The sequence below is a fragment of the Nipponia nippon genome, unplaced genomic scaffold (genome assembly GCF_047370975.1).
Source record: "Nipponia nippon isolate SJK-2023a ecotype South Korea unplaced genomic scaffold, ASM4737097v1 scaffold_11, whole genome shotgun sequence".
Classification (NCBI taxonomy): Eukaryota; Metazoa; Chordata; class Aves; order Pelecaniformes; family Threskiornithidae; genus Nipponia; species Nipponia nippon.
Window position 1 is genome coordinate 25,853,452 of NW_028262302.1, and position 24,856 is coordinate 25,878,307.

Here is a 24,856-nt window from a genome sequence, read left to right on the forward strand (position 1 = left end):
AAATGCAACTGTTTCCTACAGAAAACAGCACTATTTCTGTCTTGTCTGGCATGATGTTGACAAGAAAGTATTTCATAAAATTACACCTAAACACGCACGTCCCTCGTGGGACGGACAACCTGCAGCATTGTGTTTCACTGTGGCAGCCCAGCACAGAAGGGTGTCTCGGGAGCAAGATGGTAGCAGGCATCCATGAAAAAGCACAGGAGCTATCAGCTTCAAAGCAACCTCAGCAGCTTGGTGCCCCAGCAGCATTGCACAATCAAACGGGGTCTTTACAAACCAGCCTGCTGGCTTTATACCCAAGGCTGCTGTTTGTCATCCATCTTGCAGCCTCCCAGACCGGGGCAAGATGAAATGCCCTTCCTGCCATAGAGAACACCTCCATTTTCCAGCTGTATCTCTTGGTCTAATGGAGGATATCTTTAAATCTTTACATCAGGGGTTTCTGAACTGCTGGGACAAATTGCAAGCTACTGCCAGCTCCAAATTCTTGAGAGGTCCGCAGACCCGAAAGGCTGAAAACAGCCAGGTCACAACTTTGTGGCTACAACACTTGTCGCCCTCTCAGGTGCGATGCTGGCTGTGCTGCAGACTGTAACCGCTGTGCTGCTGCCCCATACGGGGTCCACAAGTACCAAAGCGTTGGGGAAACACTTACAGCAGCCATTGAATTCAGCTGATCGATATAAAACTCCGGCCAGCTGGTGGCTCCTTTATTTTCTTCCTGGTCCTGGATGGAGGGTGGAAAAAGTGAAACAAAGACAGCAGATTAGTAGAAATAGCATTGACATCCCCTGCCCTTCATGACCAAGCACCTCTGAAGCACCCTTGAGCTCTTGCATTACTTTATATCAAATTAAGCTTGACTTTCTACATTCTGAGCTTACCACTGACAGCTCCAGCTATGGGAACATTACCTGATTTATTGAACTAGCATATTTTATATACAATCTACATTACACCATCTGCCTGTGACCAAAACTCTGCCCCAATGATACTGTATCAGTCTTGTGGTTATCAGCTTCAGAGAAAACACACTGAAATTTTACATCCAGATTTCTCTTGTACCGACTCTTACAGTGCCCTTGAAGTTTGGCTGCACAGCTTTGATGAATGTGCTCTGGAGGGAAAAAAAAAAGAGTCTCTTACAAGTAATGAAGAGTGAATAAATGTGACGTGAACTAGGTTCCACTCTTGGAGCAGGACCATGACTTACCCCCATCCTAAGAGAGACTCCAGACACAACAGACAACTCCCCTGGGGGCTTCATTAGTTGTTAGGAGGGAACATGCACTTGGCAATCATGTCCCCTGTTAAAGGATGTCACCCCTGGGCCCATAATCTATGACAATGAATGATGCAGAGCCTCATTGGGTCATCCTTGTCTACAATGCCCTGCATCTGGTGGGACTCACAAGGGGTTTTCAGGTTCTACCATGTTCTTGTAGGACATGACTGAAGGACCTCTGAGCCCAGCTCGGATAAATAACACTGCATGTCCCCAGGGACTGCGTGGAGCAAGTAGGCAGATTTTGAGGGAATACTTCAAAATCAAACCTTTTCCCCACTGTATTTTCCTAAAAACTTATATCAAAAGAAGAAAAAGGATTCACAGCAGAAATGCCACACAGGTCTAGGCTGGAGTTAACCGATACTATGCAAATCCCAGACATCTTCCCTCGGTAACCATCTTCAGTTCACAGCCTGACTTGCTGCATGGCTCTGCCCTCTCCTTAACTTTAAGAGATGTTTGCAAATGTCATCCTACACCGCAATTGCCTGTGATGGTGGGAGCTGGATGACCTACTCTTCTGCCTCCATGTCTGTGCATGCAGACAACTACCGATCCTCTGTCTGATTTCAGCAAGCCCAAGGAGCAGAGTCCCAAATATTTACTGCGGTTCAAGAGGCATGTGTGGGAAATGTTTGTGCATCCAAACTTCCCAAGCTGCAGCTTGCCAAGATGAGAACACACGGAGTCAGCGACAGGTGATTTGGACAGGACTCAGTTCCCCCACGGGCAGTGCAGCCCATCCCTGCAGACCTGACCCTTCGCTGTGCCTGGATCCAGGATGGGGACAAAAGAAGTCTGAGAGGAACAAGGGACCTGGCAACCCCTGCCCTAATAATTCTGGTTATTCTCCCCTCCTTCTCCTGCCAAGAACCAAGGTTTTGAATGAAACACTTGATTCACCTGCCCTCCACATTTAATTTTTTTTTAAGCAAGAGGGAATCAGCAGAGAGCAAGATTTTTTCTGAGATGATGTTAGAAAAACAACAAAAAAATCTGTCCTACCTATGCTAGTGCCAAACCTAATAAACCTGAAGGAGGTCCCACTGCCTGCCTCTGCATGGATGGAGGACCATTCATAGTCATACTCTGACAACTAGTTTTTGCCAGCAACAAATAAAACCGTCCCCATACTGTCCAAATAGTGTTTAAAATAAGAGAAATGCTCATTTGCTGGCTGAGTGTGCAACACCCAGCCTGATGGGGAGAGACAGGGATGCCTTTGGTCTTTTCACACCAGGAAAAATGGGATGCGCTGGCTTCTCTCTGCTTTCCCCTCTCCCAAAAACTCGCCTCCGGCAAAGGCAAGAGGACGGAGGGGCAGAGACCTCTTGCTGTCCGCTGGCAAACAGACTGAGTGAAGCAATCCTCTCCAAATAACCCAGGGACCGTCCGGCTGCCCATCCTGCCACATTTCTGGCCACATCTGGGACCACGTACAGGGACTGTCACCAGCCAGCATCAAGTCTGGCCACCTGAAGCCATGGCCAGGGGGAGGTTTCCACTGTGGCGGGGGAAACCCAATGCCTTTCTCAAGGGGCTGGGAAAAGGACACCCATTTGCAGCTGTCTGGTGGGTCAGAGCTTCCCACCGCCAGATTGTGCAGAAAAGCACCTGCCGTGCCTGCAGGAATCCTGGCAGCCGGCATGTCCACTGACACACAGTTTGCCGAAAGACATCCAGGTTGTCAGAAAGATGGTCAGGAGCACAGAGAAAGTGTCAGGGGGCTTGAGAAACAGAGGTGTAATTTATATTTATGAGTTGAGCGGGAAGGCACAAATTATACCACCACCTCTCGCAGAGCTGAAGGAAGATCTTCTGCTTCTCCTGAGCGGGGTGGGAAAAGTAAACCATCATATTTTGCAAAGTATTTTGTCACCCTAGGGAAACACACATTATTTCTGCAACCTGTGGGTCAGAGCTGTCAGTTTAACCCAGGTGGGACCACCAGTCCCCAGGAGCAAGGTGGGAGCAGGATACGGGGGAACTGCCCATGGCCAACCACCATGGCGATGTGGGGATGTGAGGTCAGGCTGCACCCGATGGCAGGTTCAATCTACAGAGCATCACCTGGATTATTTTCCTGCAATCAAAGGGCAGTTTCTTGGTGCTAGCCCTATTCAGTGCTGCCCACCTGTCCTGCTGGATGATCCCATGGTCCATCAGTGGTGCCAGGTACCTGGGTTGAGGCTCAGGCCACCTTCCTGCACAGTAACAATCCTATCTGACACAGGCAGCCAGGTCTTTCTGGTTTCTCAGCTCACATTGTATACCTTCCTAAAGGACACTCCCATCAGCTCCTGTGTGCAAAAGCACACCCCTCCCTGGTACCTACAGCCCTACACGGCACACCATCTATCTGCACCAGAAACAGGAGAGAGCATGTAAACGTGGTGGAAGCACTAAAGAAGAAGGGAGGGATGCTGGGGAGCCACAAGCCCCGTGCATGTCTGCAACCCGCCCCTCCGAGCCATCCTAAGCTCTGCTGCAGGAAGGCTCTGCACAAACCCTGCAAAGCCTGCGGGCAAAGATTGTGATTTTCCCAGCTTTCCTGCCCTGCTTTAAAGGCTGGCATGCAAATGGTGCCCTGGGGGATGGTGGAGCCATGGCACCCACATGTGCCTTGAACATGGTCCAAAAAGGGACCAGCTCCTGTCACCTCCTGGAGATGTCACTGGAGGTCCTCCCCACCACCCCAGGGTACCGTCAGCACCTCTTATAAAGAGCATCCCTCTCCCACCAGTGGTCCCAGCAGTGACACCAGCTGGGAAGGGTGCTGAGGTCCCCATCACTGCACAGCACCAAGAGATGATAGGCTGTACCCAGCCATAAGATTTGGGCAGGGAACAAGACCCGTGCCGAGGAATGGGGTGGGAAGGCAGCGGGGCCGGCTCATCCCATATCCTCCCAGGGCCTTTCCACATGGTGCAAACACCTGCGAGGCAGGCAGGGATCCGGACCTGCTGCTCATTTAAGGCTGAAAGGAAGCGGTGGAGCAAAAAAATAAAGGTCTCCAGGGGAGCAGAGGGGAGGCTGAACAACAAAATTGGCTAAACTGCTCATTTATAATTAACGTGCTGCATTATAAATATTTCCCTTTGCTCGGCTCCCTCGGGCTCTTGCATTTCCTCCCTGAAACCCCCAATTTAGAGAGAGCTCTCAATTAAATGCAGCAGAACCTCATTAATTCAGATGAGCAGCCGGGCAGGCTCGTCCAAAAGCAGCTTCCCAGGCAAAGGGGGACTGAACAATAAAGCAGGCAAAGATCAGGGCATGGCCTTCCCTCGGCTCACTGCAGGACGTTGCAGAGTGGTAATTACTGCAGCTAATGGTCTACGGCACACTAGTAAGTGTCCTTTAGTGTGTTGGGTGGTAAAGAAATCTCCCAATAAAGCAATGAGCCCAGAGGGAAGTGACTCACAAGCCTTCGCTCAGAGCCAGGAGGAGGGAGAAACCTCTCTGGGCATCACAGTTTGAAAGGGTGAATTTTGTAAGATGGTTTCCCAGCACCCAGGGTGGATTTTGGGGATGTGAGTTTTGCAGCCTGCCTTCAACAAGGGATGCCCAGATGCAGAGCTGAGTACTGCCAACATCAGCTCTCCAGGATGCTCTATCATATCCTCCCCAGCTGGCACTGGGGAAACGAACATCTCCCAATTCCTTCTTCGCTGGGCGGCGCTTAGGTCTTTGCTGTGTCTGCTCTCAAGAAACACAGAAGTGAGGGCTGATCTGAACCCTGCTGACAGCCCGGTGCCGTGCTGTGGCTTACTATGAGCTGTTCTTTTAGAGGCAGGCTGACGGCTGTAATTGCACAGTGCAGGGACGGGTATCCCTTCTCATCTGTAACATTAGCATCAACATCCCTCGTTGTCCTCCAGGAAGCAGCCCTGACATGCCACCACATACATGCTCTGCTGCAAAAATTAGGAAACGCCAAAGTCGTGCAGCCAAGGGTAATCTTCCGTGCCGCCCTTCGTTCCCACCCGGTCACCCCAACACCCACTTCTTCCTTCCATGGACCTGGCAAAAATACAAATCACATCAGCTGTGGCCCTGGCATTGCTGTGCCCTCTCCTCCCTCACCCCTTTGCCCCCAGGCTCCATGCGTCAGGCTGATGGATGCTGCTGCTCGGCTGTTCCACACCACGGTGCCAGTGGTGCGGGGGTGTCATGGTGTGAACCTGATGAACAAGCTCCATCCTCTCTGTCGGTGCCGGGTGCCACGGGGAAAGCAGCGCCCAGTCAAGATGCCTCATTAGCGGGAGCTTTTCCAAGCGAAGGTCACCAATCTGCCAGCTCCAGCCATCCCTTTGCTCTTCCTGGGGAGATTTCATGCTCCCCAGCCCTGCCACGTCTTGGTTACAAGCCTGACAGTTCCACAGCCCATGTGCCTCCCCCTCGGGGTGTCGGCAGCTCCCACAGCCAGAAGTGCCCTTGGTCTTCCCAGTGACCCTCCCTGGGACACCGGGCAGCAGCACAGAGGAGGTGGTAGCTCAGCCAGCGGTGGCACGAAAGCAATTCGCAGGCTTGTCTCGGTCACGCTTGGGCACCATTATTTACACCTGGAAGGTGCATCTCGATGAGCTCCTGCCCCTCTGACCTGCAGGAACGCAGCCGCTGGGAGCAATGAACCCTCCTGCTCGCAGTGTGTCCCCATGGCAGCGGGGAGAAAGATGCCTGTGAAGCTCTTCTGTGCTTTGTTACAGCTGCTTTGCTTCTAAATCAAGCTTCTGGCAATGCCTTTCAGGTGCCCAGCCAGTGGATGATGTCTCTGTCTGATCCAGCAGCCTCCTTCCCGTGCCCGCAGCCTGTGGTGGTGGTGATGGATCTGGAGCTGCTCCAGATAACTGAGCCCCAGAGGGCGGCTGGCCGGGTTCCCCAACTGCCTGATGTCCAACACACCAGGTTAGATCTTTCAAGGTGAAACCAAGTCAGAAGGAAAGGGCTGGCTTGTAGCAGCCAGCTCCAAGCAAACCCTGGAGAGCCCTTCAGCAACAACACTCATAACTTTGATGGTTCGCCTCCCTCTTGACACTACCTGCAAGGCTGGTCTGCCCCAGGGGAACTTCACACCAGGAAAGTCAAAGTCACAGCAAAGGGTTAAAAAAAAATCCTTTTCAGTCAGCACCTGCTGCAAAAACAGAAGCAAACCCCTTCATTTTTATGCATCCTCCTGATTGCATTTTTATTTTGCACAGTGTTCCCCGCTCCTCCTTGCTGCTCCGTAATGGTGGAACAAGGGAAAGCTGGTGGCAGCTGGCAGCCCACCACGTTTCGGCAACCCCCCCTCCCCGCCTGCCACGGATGATCCACCTGGATGCTGTTTGCAAGGTCAAAAACGCAGCAGACAGTGGCGTGGATGGATTTTAAAGCTGACAGGTCTGCAGCCTGCATGGGAAGTTTAAATCCAGCCCAACTCCACCAACACGGCCGAGCCTTTGCCAGGCGTGCGGTGGCGGAGGTTCTGGCCCACCATAGCCCTCCAGGTCTTCCTTGTCCCTCCAGCTGCTCGTCTCCCCCAGGCATCCCTGCAACAAAAACTAAATGATGCAACTAAAGCTGTTTCTCCTCGCTTCGCCAAAGGCTCTTGGAGTGATGCTGCAAAGGGCTGTAATTTCATCGGCTTCTCCCCAAGCTGGGATCTTGGGGTCCAAAGCATCCCATCCCAGACCACTCTGGTTTTCTGTATGCTAACACTTCCTATACCCTCTGCTCTACAAATACACACATGCCCTTGTACACTTTTCCCAGGGTTTAAAAATTATGCTCCCCATAAGCAAATATAGCATGACCAGATGCCTTTCGTAGTCAGCTGGTTCATTGTTTGAAAAGCTTCGCTATAAAATCCAAAAAGATTGCTAACAGATGCATTTTTTGGCTGGAGAGGGAGAAAAACCTCGCTTAAACAAAAGTGTGTTGTGATTGGAACTAAAAAGGGAATTATCTTTAAAGATAAAAGCTATAAACATTTTCTATTGAAAAATACCCCCAGCCATGCAAACAGCCCGTTTCTCTTGCTCAGCCCGAGAAAATGACACCCGAGATGATATTTCAACCTGCTGCTGCAATAACCACAGGTATATCTGGATGCTGAGAGGCCATGAAACGTTTCTCATTGATCCCAGGTGATCCAGGAGCACGGCAAAACACTGAGCTATTTTTTCCTCCTTCCCTTGCATGACATCTTTGTCAGCTTTTGCTCTTAGTTCTGCTACTGCAGCTTTTTGCTTGATGTTTTTTTAAAATAATTGATGTTTTATAAATGAAGAAAATAAATAGATGGAAACACAAGCCCTGTGAATGAGCCGCAGGACTGATCTACAAGTGGAAGAGCGAGCTGGAAAGCGAAGCTCTCTGGAGAGAGCGGGTGGAAGGCGCAGTTAGAGAGGAAAGAGGCCGTCTGGCTGGGAAAAATAGTATTACTGGAGAGGCATCACTCATTTCCCTATTTATCACATATTTTCCCATTCTCCCCTGCAAACACACCATCACTGTCTTCTCCTAATGCAAAGGGATCCTGGTTTTATATCCGATGTCTGAGGAAATGTTAGATGTAAGCTTTGCTTGCCGGGGACAGCTTAACACTGCCAAGAGCTACACACCCAGCGTTAGCAATGCCAGTGGGTTTTCAACATGAGCTTAAAGAGCGCAGCATTGCTTGGCATCCCTGTAGGTCATTTTTCCCCTATCCTGGCTTTACAGATGCTCAGAGAGCTCAGCCGAATGGAAAGGGAGGAGGGCAGAGTCAGACCCTGCATTTGCCTGAGCTGGTTTCACTACCAAGCCCTTCCACCTTTTTATTTATGCTGAGCTTCTGCCTGAACACCCTTTATCCACCCATATTTTGAGGCTCATAAAAATTCCCCGGTGAGCTGCTTTAATAGCTTGACATTATGTACACCAGCTGGCAGAAGCCAAACCTCCTATAATTAAGAGGTGCTGCAGAATAAGTGCAAAGTGTTAATTATTAACTCCCTTTGGAGTGTGGCCTCCTGAGAAAGGCCATCCTGAGTCACCGTCTTCCACTGAAGCAAACCCGCAGCCAAAGAAACGGTAAAGCTGGAAACCCTCCTGCTTCCTCCCTGTGCTTCCGAGCAATATCCTCTCCCGGAGAGCGGGGCCAGCAGGGAGTGAAATATTTTGGGATGAGGTCTGAAACACGTCATCATCCAGAAATACCACTTCTAAAAGCAGATTTCATCCTGCTGTTAATGCATCTCCACCTTCACATTTCCCTGCTTTATTACAGCCATAGAGAGGGCTGATGACTTCAAAGAAGGTCTCTCTAATAATCTTGAAATCTCTCTCCTGATCCAAGTGCTTGCACGGCTGCTGGATTTAATGCAGACTTCAGTTCCCCTTTGGGTCTCTGCTGACAGACTCACCAGCCCGCATCACGAAATGCTTTTTATCCCTCTGCCCCCACCCAGAGCATCCCAGGGTGATGCAGGTGGGATGGAACCATGGGGAGTTCAACTAGTGCATCCCCCTGCTCCGAGCAGGGTCAGGGCTGGGATCAGACCTGGCGTCTCCCTGGATGGAGAATCAGTGAGGACAAAACCTCCGCCCTGCCAAGCCGGTACTGTGGGCTGGGATAAAAACAGCTGCTTGGAGGGCAGAGAAACCAGGATATGGAGCTGCAGGGCAGAGGGAAATATTCCAGGGAAGGAAATATGATGGTTTTCCTTTATTTCCTCTCGATGAGCACTGCCGAGGCCAGGTGCTGCCAAGTCCCTTGCCAGGACAACCCAGCACAACAATGTCTCATTTTGGTCACCTTTTACCAAAACTTACCTATCATGGGAATATATAAAACGTGCAACAACTAGGATATACTCTGCAGACATGAGTATGACTGGCGATGCCAACAGCAAAGCAGAAGTGCCAGAGATGGCACACGACAGCAGGGAACGTGCTGAAAGGACAGATATTCAGATGCTTTCCGTGCTGCACACACCTTTGCTGTTGATGGAGGCAGGGGAATGCCCTGGCTGCCTGGGCTACGGCCACAGTGTGAGATATTTTGGAGCCTGGCAAAGCAGATTTCCAAGCAAACTCCCCAGGAGAAGGCTGGGCAGCGTTTCCATCCTGCCTCACGCTGCTCTTTCGAGGGGGAGCTTGTTGCAACTGGTCTCAAACTGGACTTTCAGACTCAAAGTCTGACTGAAGTCATCTGACTCTCAGCAGCTTGCTTCCAACAGGAGCCAAAATTGGCAGTGGAGGAAAGAGCAAAAACTGCCCAGGGGACAGTTTTGGATCCTTGGTAAGTCAGGCAGCTGCCTGTGACTGATGTCCACCTTTGCCAGCCCCCTGGGACCCATCAGGCGAAACTGGGTGTTACCAGCATCTCAAGTGATGACTTGCTATTAAACACAGGCAGGCCAAAGGGTTTGGGTGCATCCTGGACTTCCCAAATCACCGCTGCTCAGCCTGCAGCCGAGGCAGGGAGGTAGGACCCCTGCCCTGTCTCCAGCTCCACTGCCCCGGCCAAAACCCAGCCATTGCTCTCAGCTGGAGAAGTCCAGCCCCTCTTCTTGATGCCAGGCTACCCTATAGGTGATTTGTCCTCATAAAAACATAGGTACATGAGTAAGATTTACCACAAGCCACCGGGATAGCCCCTGATGTTTCAGCTGCCTACCAGTCCTCATCACATAGAAGCAGGACTGCCTAGAGCCTGCTGTGCATAGAGACATGTTCTCCAGCCCATGTGATTCCTGGTTTCCTCCACTGCTGAAGCCTCTGTCGATACAGTCTTGCTCATTTTTAATTAAAATGCAGGAGAAAAATTCGTCTCCATCAGCACATCTCCTTCAGAGCAAGGGACTCCTGTACATCAGGAGTAGGGAAGAAGCGCCTGAGAGCAGCCAGAGGAAGGAGGAGCAGGGCAGAGTGGCAGCCAGGATCCGGCCGCGGATGGGCGCCTGCTCCGAGGACCTCTGAGGATGCTGTGGCACGCTTCTGTGGCTCCTTCAACACCCCCCGGGAGCAGAGAGTTTCTCAGCACAGTTTTTAAAAAACTGTGAGTGCAAGGAGGTGCTGGAATAGGAAAGAGGGACCATCAGCCCCATCTAAACCCTTCCCTGGAAGATTAGATAGCACGTAATCTCCACTCGCAATAATAATTACATGGCTTTGCTTGATTTAAGTCTTCGTTGTCTCCCCTTATCCAGATACACTGGAGCACGGCTCCGCTTATCCGACAGGCAATGATGAGCGAGCATCTCCTGCCCATTTTCTTGTTGATTCAGACCAGTGCCTGTAATTTGTTAACATCTCTTCCCCGCTCCGATTTAAATCTCGGGCACGGCAGGCCTCTGTCTAACAATAATACAGGGATTTCAGGGGTATTTATGAGAGGCTTAAAACTTAATCCTACATGAGCAAGGTAAGCCTGTTCTTGGCCTAAAATGTGGCTGGAAAATCTGGTGCCATTGCTACAGCGGGAGAAAAGAGGCATTAACGGCAGCAATTGCCTTTCAAGTGGGGCCAGGCCACTGCCAGCACTGCCGAGCCAACTCCTGCAGCCAGGTTAGGGGACACAGTGGTGAATTTGGGAACTGAATCGCAGAATCATAGAATGATTTGGGTTGGAAGGGACCTTTAAAGGTCATCTAGTCCAACGCCCCTGCGATGGGCAGGTACATCTTCAGCCTCTGGGGTGGGGCATCTACCACCTCTCTGGGCAACCTGGTCCAGTGTTTCACCACCCTCATTGTAAAAAATTTCTTCTTCATATCTAGTCTGAATCTACCCTCTTTTAGTTTAAAACCATTACCCCTTGTCCTATTGCAACAGGCCCTGCTAAAAAGTCTGTCCCCATCTTTCTTATAAGCCCCCTTTAAGTATTGAAAGGGTGCAATAAGGTCTCCCCAGAGCCTTCAATTCTCCAGGCTGAACAACCTCAACTCTCTTAGCCTGTCCTCACAGAAGAGGTGTTCCAGCCCTCTGATCATTTTTGTGGCCCTCCTCTGGACCCTCTCCAACAGGTCCATGCCCCCAGCTGGGGGCATTTCCTTCGCAGGCCTTGGTGTCCTTCCGTCTGCTTGTGAGATTGAGGATTTTTGCCCCATTTCTCCCCACGATGTTATGTCCTGCAGGATCTCTGCTTTGGCCAAGGCTCAGAGGGAAAATGACTCCCAGCACAGACAGCTCGGGCTAACTCCTGTGCCAACATAGAGGGGCAAAAATGTTCAGTTTCCTGGGGGAAAAAAGTGTGATTTTGGCCATCTCACAGATTGCCAGCCTGCGGTACCCCACGCCACTTGGGCTGTCCACCTCCAGGAGCAAAAGTAAATGAACGGAGGGAGAAAGGTGGTGAGGCAGTCTGCTCCATCCCAGACGGACCATGAGAGCTGGCGCCGGCATCGCTGCAATCCGCAACTGTGAACCTGCCCACAGGCAACACAGGCTTTGGCCACCTGGGCATTGCTTTACCAGCAGAAATACAAACAAACCTCAATTCTTGACCTCTGTCTAAAGGGTGACGCAACCAAGCTCAGACATCAGCATATCTTGGCATTGGGAAGATGTCCATGCATGTTTTCAGCTTAAGAAACGCAGCCGTGAGGGCAGGATCGCAGAACGGACACGTCATGTTCGGCAGACAGATCAGCGACTCGCATCAACCCTCGTCTCTTAGCAGCAGTATCTCAGTTACACCCATGAACCTAGAGCCCTTCATCGCCCCAGAGGCGACACAGCTTCACCCTAAAAGCAAGCTCTGCACTGCCAGGCCAAATCTCTCGCAGGCTGTGCTGTGGGGCCATGGCTTCCCCAGTGGCACTTTCCATTTGTGTGGAAGAGCCAGTGGGAGGACAAAAACAACACCCAAGCCTGTTTCATGGCAGCAAACTGGAAACCCAGGAAAGAAGGAGGCTTTTGAGCAGGGTGTGATTGAGCCCCCAAACATCAGCAGAGAAGAGCGGGGCCACGAGAGATGGTGACCGGAGCAGCCCCTTGCTGCCGCAATGCCAGCCTCGGTGGCCATGGAGCTCCACATGGCCCTGCTTGTGCTGGCAGGGATCAGCATGGGGTGGGGGACACCTGTGCGGGGTGTGGGGACACCTCCAGCCTGAATGGGCTTGGGAGGAAGGATTCTGCATTTTGGAGAGTGAAGACCTTGCTTCCCCAGGGCCACCCCGGACAACAGATGCATTTCTGCGACACCCCAAATACCACTCGGCATCCCAAGAGAGCTGTGTTCCTCCCCACATCTCCTCCCCACCCTGCACAGGAGGGAAGGGGCTCAGCCCCTGACCACAGCACGGATGGGTCTCTTACTTTCTTCTTGCTGCAGTAGATCTGCCACTTCTTCTCCGCTGGCAGCGCGAACATGGCCTCTCTGTGCTTGTCCGTGAGGTCAAGTTCATCCTGGAAAGGGGAAAAAAAGCCCACAAAACATGCAACATGAGTACACAAACGGGTGATGGCACAGACACAACCCCCCAGATAAGTGCTGTAAATCAATGTGGGGCCACACCACAGTGCAGCGGTGGTCCCGTAGCATCGCCCCGTGACTATCGATTTGTCAGGGCAATGATGCTAATTCTCATCCTGCTGCTGCTGACCTCCGCCTGACTCCTGGGCTACAGCTGGCTGCTGGGAGGACAGGGCTGCAAACCCCTCTGCCTCATTCCTCCTGGACATCGCCTCCATTGCTTTTAAAGGCAGCAAGCGTTTTAGAAAGGACACCCATGAAGCTGGTACAGCTGCCTGCAAGATAGCCTCGTGCAGATGATTGAGAGCTCCGGATGATGGAACACATCTAAGATATGTACAGCAAAAATAAAATTCAAATAGGACCTTTCTTTTTTACCACCTCAGATAACTGCTTCACCACTGAGCAACCTGAGTGATCCAGCCCCATTTCCATCGCCGACACGCTCATATCATTGAAAACTGGGCGGTTTTTTTTGGCTTTTGATTTGTTTTCCTGTAACTAAAAATAGAAGGCGCTTTTCCTAATATCTACAGTTCATAAAGAGGTACATCCTCTCCAACAAAACTGGACTATGTATTGCCTGGCAGAGATAAAGCTGTTTACTGACACCTTTATTGGTTTATCTGATTTTATTTTAAAGGACACATCCATTTTCGACTTGGAGGCTCGGTTAGCAGCGTGCCCTCCGCCGGGATGCCCGAGTATTATCAAAGCCTCATCGCTTCCTGGTGCTAGATGTAGGTCAAAGCTTTTATCAGAGAACTAACTAAATAAAACATTCAGGCAGGGCTGGGAGGCTCGTTGCTAAAGCCAACATTGATCTTACTACCATGGATGTCTCTTAAAATCACCACCACTGATGACAACCCTCGTGCTGGAGGGGTGTTGGCGCAGCGGTGGGAGCGCTGTAGATGCTGTAGAAGGTCACAGGAGAGCCCTGACGTGGCCTGCAGCCAACTCATCCCACCCTGCCAGTGGATTTAATTAAGAGGATCCCCATTAAAAATTACACATTTAATTCCAGCAACTAAAAAAGGAAAAAAAAACCAAACCAAAAACCACATGGAGGCCCATTAAAGTTTCCCTGCCTGAATAATAACACTTAACAACTAAAGCTGGTAACCCCTGGTACACCAGTCAAAGGTGAAAGCACCATTTGGTGAAGGCTGAACAATATGCCTATGGGGAAAGATGGGTCCCTGCATCAGCAAGCCCACACGCTACAAAGAAATTCAGCTGATCTAAGTAAAGCTCATATTGCACCCAGCAGCCAAGGAAGGGAGCCTTCGGCTATCTTGTAACCCAAACCCAAGGGCCCTCCAGTGCAACAGAGCAACGGAGGGTTGCCGGCAGTCCTGAACATCTCGGAGAGGCTTATACATCCACTTCAGGTATTAATTTCAGTTCCTGATGAAATTACTCCTTGAAAGGAAAGGTGTCATGGAGCTTTTTCCGTTACGTACACATGGAGGAGCTTTGCCTCTTCTCTGACTTTTTCCCCCCATATTGACTGACTCTTCAAATCACTGTGCTGCACACAGCTGACGTTGGTGGAGCTCTGGAAGCAGACGTGCAAGACACCCTTACAACACAAATAAACGTGCTGCCATGACAGAAGCTTGGAAAAAAGTGAGGACTGAGAAAGCCTGAGCCCAATCCGAGACACTTCTCCTCTCCCTGCGCCCAGGGAGGAGACCCTGGCTTAGGGACTCCTCCAATGAGCACCGCTTTCAAATCTCCCTGTGCCCCTACAATTTGGGAGGTCAGGGATTCATATCCAGTAACCGATCTCCTTCCCAGCCTTGGGCAAGTCTTGTCAGCCTTCCACATCTCATGCATGTGAAAAACAGAAATTGCACTCTATGTCCTTCTCCCTTTGCGTCTCCTCAGGCTACGAGCCAGTCAGACACCCAAGCTCTGCTTCAGCCCCAATTCTGCAGGTCTAAAGGTGGCCAACAGGATGCCACCTGACACAGGGACTTGGCTGAAATTCAGCTTGTTGGAAAAATATATCTGGGAGTGTGGGAGAGGACGAGGGTCTCCTGATAAGTATTTACCTCTGCAGTGAGGGTTTAAGTGAGTGCAGGAAAATGCTTCCACTGCGACCCCGTGTCCTTGTCACGGGAATCTGGGATTCAGGCATGAAAGCACCGGCCACGCACATCTGTACTTAGGTTCTTAGGAAAATATTTATTGAAACTTTCAAAATACCCATACCCTAAAAATACAACTTGTGCAAACGTGAAGATTTATTACCCAAGAAAAGAAATCTAAACTGAGCTGAAGCCTAAGTGGGAGCAAGAAGGAATAAAGCAGAAGAACATATTAGGTGCTGGTACATGACAATGCACAAACACATCCAAAAAAGGTGCAGAAATGCTTCTGAGCCCCACACAGCGCATTTCATAGTGCCCTGGCTCTAACATGTTCAGTCATCGCAGCCCTGCATCACTCAGCAACACCTACCAAATGATATCTTACAGGATGCTTGGGAGAGGTGTTTAAATAAATACTACGTGGCACCCAGTGAATATGAAAATTCTCATAATCAAACAGTGACTAACTACTGTTATTCTGAGCTGTAACAGCGACTTAACCATGAAAAGTCAGGTCTTTGCTGGTTTTATGTGCATGGGGACTCCTGAACCCACCTTCAGCCCTTCGTTTACACTCACTGATGGGTACCTCCTTGGCCCCAAGTAGGCTGCTCATAAACTGCCCTTCAAACTCCAAAAGATCAAGAGGGGACAGGAACATCAGTCATTTCCCGGTGGCTCACAGACCACCGCACAAACACAGCTCTGACAGAGCCTTTTGCAATTGCACGGTGGAGTCGTAACACGGCAGAGAAGCTGCGCACAACCTCAAACCCATATGCGCCTTCAATTAATCTTCACAAGGTCAATAATTAGGTGATTCTAACTGGCAATTAATTTTATAGGCCATTTGCAAGCCATGCACTCCCTCTACAGTGAGCGATGTTGGTGGCTGTTGAAGAGTGAGAAGATAACCGATGAGTCAGTGTCCCTCACCCCTCACTTCAGCCTCACCTTTCACAGCTCTGCCCTTTTCACCTGGCTGCCTCCCACGGCAGGATCTGCCAACTTCGCTATTTTAAATATTTTTTTGGAATTGGGTCAAAGGCACGTAGAATAACAGCCTCATTTTGCTACCAAAAGGAAGTCTCTGCCCAGAGTGTTTTTACTGGAAAGAGATATGCTCCTATTAAATATTTATCCCGTACAGTTAAACTATTCACCTTTAGATCAGGAAACACGTTTCAACATTAAATCTTCATTTGAATATGATTTTAAAAAAACCTCAGAGGGGAGATTTGATTCTCAGCGTGTATTTGCTATTTCTAGGAGGTAAAATACTTCCTTGCAGCTTCCTGTGCTGATGTCTCTCCGCTCAAGCCAAGCAAACCTCCTCCTCTCTCCCAGCACAGCATGAGCTCTGGTGAAGGCGATCCCATGCCATTTTCCTAAAGCTACCTTAGAAACATGTGGCTTAGCTAGCACGCTGTGAGCAGGTTCCCATGGGCCAAACAAGTTTTCATCCCTCCCTACACCTTTGCCTTGGAGGTGCTCAGGGGGAAGATGTTCCCATGGTCCCTATCTCCCGGAGCTGGCAATTGGGTGGTATGAGCAGCCCAGGCCACCGGAGGTCCTCTGGTCCAATCCCCTGATTAAGCAGGGCCACCTAGGGCCATTGCCCAGGACAAAGTCCAGGCAGATATTTAAATATCTCCAAGGAGGCAGACTTTATCACCTCTCTGGTTTGCAGTCAAGGTAGCCTCTAACCACCTTCTGAAGGTAAAGCCAGATCATAGAATCATAGAATCATTAAGGTTGGAAAAGACCCTTAAGATCATCGAGTCCAACTGTTAACCCAGCACTGCCAGGTCCACCACTAAACCATGTCCTCGAGCACCACATCTACCCGTCTTTTAAATACCTTCAGGGATGGAGACTCAACCACTTCCCTGGGCAGCCTGTTCCAATGCCTGAACAGGTGAAAAACCCTTTTGGTGAACAAGTTTTTCCTAATATCCAACTTAAACTTCTCCTGGCGCAGCTTGAGGCCATTTCCTCTCATCCTATTGCTTGTTGCTGGGGAGAAGAGACCGACAGATCAAGCAGAAAAGTGAGGCATTGCTACTGGAAGAAATGTTTGACCCTCCCAGCACAGAAGGCATCAAGTTCAGCCCCAGGCTGTTGCAGGGACACTCACGTCACACTGTCATGGTCCTTCAGTGCAAGCTCCTGTCCCTGCTGCTTCACCCATGCCATGGTGGACGTTTTAATGAGCATCTTCCACAGGCTGAGGACTTTAATGGGGGCAACGGCAGGAAGCGAGCAGGATGTTGCAAATCTCTGACCTCAGAAACAAGCTCCAAGATGGGCTCTCAGAGCTGGACGAGCCCATGTGCTGCCCACCCATGCCTGCAATGTCCCAGCACGACCATCACTGGTTCTTCCCCTACAGCCCACAGGTCCCACGGGCCACCAAAAATTCTGCAAGAAGTAGCTGGGGAGCTAAGTAAGGGATGATTCCCTTTACAGGGGTCTGCACCTCCGGAATATCTTCAGAGCACATAGGAAAAAAGATGAAAAACTAATCAGTCTAATGCACCTTTCTGGCTGATAAATTGTGTAACCATAATACATGGAGGTGACAGGGGAAAATAAGGAGGTTATCCATTGTCATAATTGAAACAAAAATTAATTAAAATTTGCTGGCTTGTTCTGGGTTTATATATATATATACATATGTGTGCATATATATATACACACATAGAGAAAGACATCACTGGATCAATAAATGACCAACATAATAAAGAGCAAGTGAATTTACTCCTGACAGATGGATGCAGAGAGTTTAGAAAGTTCTGTAAGGACACCAGTGAGACTATGGAACGTAAAGGCAAGATCTCCTGCATCCTCAAATAAAGCATGAGAGATCCAAGATTGCTCAAAAAAAAAGAAAAAAAATAGAAAGAAAGAAACAAGCAGGAACTTTTTGGCAACATTTGGCATTAACTGGTACAGCATGGGAATTAAAAAATAAATAAATAATGGCCTGTTGAAGCCTGCCTCAGCTTCCTTTCTCAGGGGTCATATCGCTTTTTCACTCTCTTCCAGGCATTCTTCTCCAAGTTCATCAATTTGATTTATCCCAGAACGCTGCAGTGTCAAGGGAAATGGCAATCAGCATTTTTCCCCCTGTACCTCATCTAATCTTCTTCCGCTGCGCGGAGGCGCTGCCCGCGTGGCCAGCTGGGCAGCTGCCCGCCCGCGACTGCCAGCCCTGACGGCGATCTGCACCGGCGCGCAACAAGCCTCCACCTCGGAATCGATCTTACTTAGCTCGTTATTTGCTTTCTAAGCTGTTTTCCTACAGAAACAGACTAATTAATCAGTGGCTGTTACAGTGCAAAGAACAACTGCCTTCACACGCATCCTGCACCGCAGGAGGAGCTCCTCTATCCGCAACATTTATTTAGGTGATTACAATTCTCAACATATGCACATTTATCTTAGTTGTTTTGTTTTGTTTTTTTAAATAGGAAGGTAGTGAATGAAGTCTTTTATTTTTAGTATTAGTAATAAAAATACCTCCTCCCTAGCACATGCCTTTTCAGCCATAGGACCCTGAGAACTTAAAACAACATCCCAGACAAACTGGTCCCAGCCAATATTATCACTATATATTTGCAATTTACCCCTGAGAACCTGCAGCTGGAATTACAGAACATGAGCAAAATGCAACTATTTATATTTATTAATGAATAAGCATAACAGAAGATTTTCATTAATTTTGCCTTTATCATGTAATGGTTTTTTTTTAATAAAGGAAATTGCCCACAGCAAGGGAATTAGCAGCAGCAACAAGCAATAATGTGTACGCACTTTGAAGTGCTTACCCCTAGTCGACGTCTTCCCACATTGAATTTTCAGTCCCAGACTGGCAGAGGAAAGACCCCAATCCACCCTGCTCTGCAATTTTCAGTTATTGACCTGAATGCATTGGACAGATATAAATAAAATATGTATTCCTTTCTTCTTCTGCAGGAAAGATTATGGCCAGCAATAGCTGATTTAGCTCCTCAATAAACTCTAGCTGCAGCTGGTTCATGTCCCCATCAGTTCAAACACCTGAGGCAGACAGTACATACTGCTTTAATATTATTTCATTTGATTAATTATTTTAATGGGCTAAAGGCTTTAAAGGTGTTCATATTCCAATACTGATGTCTTTTAAAAGAGAAGTATCTACTTAGTTTCCTCAATCTTTTTTGTTGTAATATATATCTATAACTGCATATATACATTTTTTTTTTATTTATTGAGCTCGGCCTTCTGTGACCTTTTCACCAGCATTATCTGGAAAACCTTTCTCCTGTTTTAATTAACACAGGGTATTTTTATAGCCTGAGTTATTGATCTATGCAGTTTTACCCTGAAGAGCACTCAGATCTAGAAGCCCTGCAGGTGGATCACCAGCACGCTTTTTCCGTGCAATTGTACATAAACCCTGAAACCAAAAACATAAGATATATCAGCCCATTATTTACTACTGTGATCACTAAAATGGATTAAATTCAAGTCAATCACAGCTGGGCATGACTGCCCTTTGGCGGGTGCACCTTGTGCCACAATAAAGCACAGGTCTGGCAAATAAATAAGAAGGACTTGGATGTGGATTTCCCACCTATTTATGGACCCAAAGAAGCAGCTCCCTTTTCAATCAGTTTTTAGATGCCACCTTCACTGCTGGTATCCCTGAAGCTACTGAAGTTGGAAGTCAAACCAACAGGTCAAGTGTGGCTTCAGATGCCCCCCGCCTGATGCGGATGCTCACTTAGGAAAGTTGTGCATGGTTTGTCTGGGGCTAAACTGCTCCAAGGTTTCCCCAGCTAAGGCCCTAGGAAGGGCATTGAAAAGGGGCTGGATGGGAACTAGTGGCTGCAAAGCTCCATGCCAACTCGATCCTAAAAGCTTCCCAAGATTTACTGCTCTGCGCGTGGGACCCTCAGGATGCAGCTGAGGGGAGCAGGAGCCAGCTACAGCCTGATGCTGATGACAACGTAAGATGGAAGTGGGCTCCTTGCATACCTGTGGCTTGGGTGGGACAAGTGGTCCTCATTTCCCCACAACCATGGCTTTCGTCACACCCAGCATCCTAAGGACATTTTTAAGAACTTGAGCAGGTGCAAAGCAGAGAGTCACCCTGCAACAAGTCAGTTTGTGACTGAGGTTTGACATCCAGCAAGCAAGCAGGCATCAGATGGGCTTACAGATGCTAGGTGTTGTTGGGGAAGGGAAGCTGATCCCCATAAATAACAGTATTGATTTGAACACTAGAGTTGATGGGAATTAGGACCACCGGGCACTCAGGCAGGATCCTGCCTGCAGGGCTACAGAAAGCCTCAGCTGCCAAAAGCCGATGCCAGTGATGCTCACACGCCGAGGAACGCCTGGACTTTGCCGGCAACAGATACTACAGTGGTACGAACAGCTTTCATTTGCATCTGCCAACAGATACGAGGCAGGCACGGGCTATTCCCAGCAGGAACACCTCCTGCTGAGGTTGGTGATGAAGCACAACCCACGTGCTGCTCAATCCTGCCCATAACTCCAACAACACCACCCAACCACCAAGCAATCAGGGAGGAGAAGACCACTGCTGGAGCAGATGCCCCATCCAATGAGGCTGGTACCCTCTGTGGTGACCTGTGCCAGCAACACTTGGAGCCAGTGCAAGCCAAAAACCTAAATGCCCCAATTAAGGTCACCGACGCGTTACCAAATGAGCCGCCCAGGCATCTCCCAGGGATGTGGCCTCCCCTTTTACGAAGTGCAAAGTGGAAAGCATTTAGTAGGTAGACCATATAATTTTTCCACTTCAGCTGTACTTCTCCTGGATACAAAGGAGTTTCTTATGCGCTTTCTGCCTTCAGCTGGGGTTCACATTGTGCCATAACATGGCTCCTTTGTAAAATTACAGGTCAGCAACAGCATGGTTTTTGGGCAAGCCTCCCCACTAGTTTGTAGCTGTAACAGATATTGCAATTACATGAATGCTTCAGCTGAAATATAGCGTTCCTTGGTGGATTACTTCATTCAGGTCCATGGAATGTGTGTAGGCAGAAAACCCTTATTTTCTCGCCGAGTAGGTGTGCGACTTCTGTATCAGATGCTTACCTATCAAAACATACGTTTAAGAGATTATCTGTGAGGGTGTAATGCCACGAGGTGACAAAAACAAGTGCTGTGAGCGGTGGGCTGGGACAGGAGCGTGGCAGGTCCAGGCTGCTCGCATCTAATGAGCATCTAATAACCTGGGCAGCCCAGTAAAAATGTCCACACAGTTCCCTGCAGAGTGAATTTAAAAACAGACGTTACCCAGTCACTTGGTTTTCTTCCTTAAAAGTGATTCATAAGCTCAAGGGAGCTTGGTCTTGGGAGGTGGTGATGGGACAGGGTCAGGAGCCCCATGCTGTGTCTGGCCCCCGATAGAGTCTGCAGAAAGGGGTGTTTTGCCCAGAACACAAGGGCTATTGCAATCACATTTTTTCTGGGTACCAACTGCATGCTTTTCTTTGCAGATATAGGGGAAAGTGGCTTCAGCCAGCATTCAGTGGTTCCCAAAATCCTGAAGTCCTTAATGCTGCAAAGACCAGGCAGCAAAAAACGACAGCTGACCTGCAAGCATGAAATGCAAAGCTTGGCTTTGCAGCTGATCCCTCAGCTGTTACTTAAAAGCCATGTTGTTCTGCAAGGCCCAAAACCTCATACTTTCTCCTTACTGGATTAGAAACCGGGGGAAAATCACATTACTTAAGTTCCTAAGTAAAACTGGATATTGCTAGCAATGAGTTCCTAACCCGGCACTGCTATTAACACGTAACAGTGCTCACACCACCGCCTTCTCCTCACATTGGGGTTGTCCTCCACTCCCCATTTGAGCAGCACAGAGAATAGCAATCATCCCGGCATGCCGACAGGGTGGGAAGGCATGGCTCTGTGGGACAGTTACGCGTGGAACATCCTACCCAAGCACCCCACATCGTGAGCCACAGACCGATCGCCCACCATGAAGCATTTCAAAGGCGACACAGAATTAATCTCTGTGACGGGGGATGCTATCTCCTAACAGATAGCATCCAAAGAGCGGCTCTGATGAAATGCATTAGTTGCCCCAAGTACAGCAAAAACAAATGCTGTGATAAATCTTGTAAGCTACCAGAGACCTTTTTTTTTGTTCCCCAGGCTCCTGAGTTTCTATTACTTCACAGAGCAGCAGGGAGGGATGAAGCAGCCTTCCCCTTCATGGGAGGGGAAGGCATAAAGCCCAGCACTTCGGAGACCGTGTGTGAATATCTCCCCTCCAGCAGATCCCAGTGAAGGCAGTCACTACCACCATGCAACATCAGCAGGCAAGGGTCTAAGCCTGCTGGCTGCTGGAGCCTGGGTGGAGGGACCCAGGAAAGGTTACCTGATCTGGTTTCATAGGCTAAAAATGGGCTGCTGCACATCACGGGCAGGATGCAGGGCTAGATGGCGGCTGCTCTAATTTATTCTGCATCGCTAACGACAACTTGGAGGTGAAAAGTCTGAGAAGCCCCATCAGTATCAGTAACTGGATTTCCTCAAAGCCCAGGTATTTGGGAGGACAAGCCTCGAGGGGCGGCTGGGGCAGCATCTCCTCTCAGCCTTTCCCTCTGCTGGCAGGGATGCAGGCTGGGAACAAGGTATGGGACCAGCGAGAGGCAGCACCTCGTGCTCCAGGGGCAAGCAAAGCCACGCCGGACCTGGCAGCTCCTCTGAGCATCCAGGCACCCTGAGGAGCTGCTGGAGCATCGTTCTCATACTGCTGGGACGGAGACACCGCTGCAACCCGCCCCATCGGGAAGAGAGCCAGCGAGGGGTCCTGGGTCTTGCCAGGGCTCCCTCTGCCCTCTCCGGACCAAGCCGTTCAATCCCCCCGTTGCCTCCACCCCCCCGCCCAGTGCAGGTCCCACAGGGCCGATGCACACCACCACACACAGAGCGTTTCATTACAAACCTCAGAGTGACAAGGAGTGTTAAGCAGATATAAAGGACATCAGTCATTTACCCATCTGGTGGAAAGTCTATTTGCTGGCAGAAAATAGAGCGGATTGTTACGGCAAGATCTACCATATGGCACCATTATGTGGAGCTTTGCAAGTGCTTTCTCTGAGCGTGCAAGCAAGATTTCAGCCTTTGAAGAAACGCTGTATTGTTAGCCTGGATACGCAGGAGCCTCTTGAAAGAAGCCGTGGCAGATGGCACAGCTTTGTTCTCTTGGTTCGCAGGCAGCTCGTGCAGCCCCTGATATTCCTCCTTGCTGGGGCTGAGCAGCCCCACAGCACAGCGATCCTCCTGATGTGTCCTACGGGAGGATCGATGGCTCCTGAAACTTCTTAAATCCGACGGATGTTGCCTGGTGGGTACCACACCACTGCACAAGCCCCAGGAAGCAAACACCGCCAACCCAAGCCGGTGGGATGCATCGGTGTCGATACAAGGAGAGCTGCATGAAATTGCAAAGCCTTGTCCCAGCCAAGGGAGCTGCAAATTAGTAAATCTTCCTGAAATACCCAGCTTTTGTCTGTGCCTCCCTGCCAGCACCTGCTCCTCCCTGGGTGGCTGAGCCTGGCCGGAGCCCCGGCAGGACAGTGGACAAAGAAAAGCCTTTCAGATGGGGCTGGTGCCCGCTTGAGCGACATCCCAACAATACCCTGACGAAAACCCATTCAGCCCAGGCAGGGGAAATGGAAAGGAAAAGGAAAAGGTTCCTCTGGGAGGAAGCAGTGATCAGTCATTGACCACAGCAACAACATCTGCATCTGCTCCGAGCCAGGGAAAAGCCCCTGGCTGCTGCATACCGCTGGCTGGGACAGGACGCATCGTCCCTGCAGCCCGGGATGGACACGGCACATTTCTTACAGGCTAATTGCTCCTGCTTGTGCCCAGGCAAAAAAACCATCCCCTGTTTCCCTGTTGTTCCTCCAAACACTTGCATGGCCACAGAATAAAACCCTAACTATTTAACTATTCTATTTGACTATTCTAGTTAAAATCCAAATTGTCCATCTAACATAAAGCGGGCCATAAACCAGACACTGGCAGAGCAGATCGAGCCTTTAGCTGACCTTGGAGTCGCAGCTGCTCCGTGTCCCTCTGCAGCTCAGGCCCTCGTCCTCTGCCGCTGGCACGGGACAATCACCAATTTCTCACGCTATGGATGTTTCCTGACTTAGATGAACAGGCACACTTAAAAACACACAAAGCCCAGGGAATATTTTGCAGGATGGCTTCAAAAAGAAAGAGTTTTTCCCCTTTGATGTATGCAGCAGACTGAGATCTGCGGAGAAGGGACCCTGCTGGATTGCTGGTCTCTGTGGGAGGATTGTCCATCCTGGTGACCAAACCCACTGCTGCAACGTCCCCAAAGATACCGCCTGTCCAAGGCCTGAAATCTTCCACCCCTGCCACTCTGAGTCCCTAATGGGAACAAATGGGGCAGAAAAGTCACTATTAAACTGCAAGAGAAGAGTTGGCCAAGGACCAACCCGAGCTGGCAAAGCCTCCAGATCCCCTCCAGCCCCTTTGACTTCCCTCAACCCAATTGACTGAGACAACTGAGGACTTTGGGGGGAGCCCTGGTCCCACAGAGCGGCCACAAGCCATCCTGCCCCGGATGGTTGAGCATGACAGGTCGGGTGGCATTGGGCTCCCGCAGGCGCAAAAATCAGCCCAGTGCTTCTGAGTGCTTTCTCTGTCTCTCTTCCAAATGTTACACAGTGGGTTTATACAGAAACAGTGGGATACTTTCCAAACCATTTAACTAATGCTGAAATTTAATACCCGACACCAACAGGTTACTGAGAGCAAGAAGGAGCTGTTGTAATGGAGGGGGGAAATTGCAACTTCACTCCCCCTGAATGGGAATCTGCCCTCTGGCACCTGTGGGGCAGAGCTCGGCTTCCCCCTCCCTCCCACCCGGCGCTGGCTCAGGTCGAGATCTGCCTGATGAGTTTTTTGGGGAGCCAGGGGGTTGCAGCTGCTTGCACAGGAACATGGTGGGCA

At 49.8% G+C, this 24,856-nt stretch overlaps 1 protein-coding gene across 5 annotated transcripts in view; it reads right to left on the minus strand.

Annotated features, from left to right (window-relative positions):
• DAAM1 (dishevelled associated activator of morphogenesis 1) overlaps positions 1 to 24,856 on the minus strand; it is a 98,497-nt gene that overhangs the window by 33,977 nt on the left and 39,664 nt on the right. For all 5 annotated transcript variants that reach the window (XM_087747995.1, XM_087747990.1, XM_087747992.1 and 2 more), the window contains 2 exons: positions 12,578 to 12,667; positions 662 to 733 (listed from right to left, as the gene is read on the minus strand). In XM_087747995.1, coding sequence (XP_087604121.1) covers positions 662 to 733; positions 12,578 to 12,667 — 162 coding nt within the window. The remainder of the gene's footprint in view (positions 1 to 661; positions 734 to 12,577; positions 12,668 to 24,856) is intronic.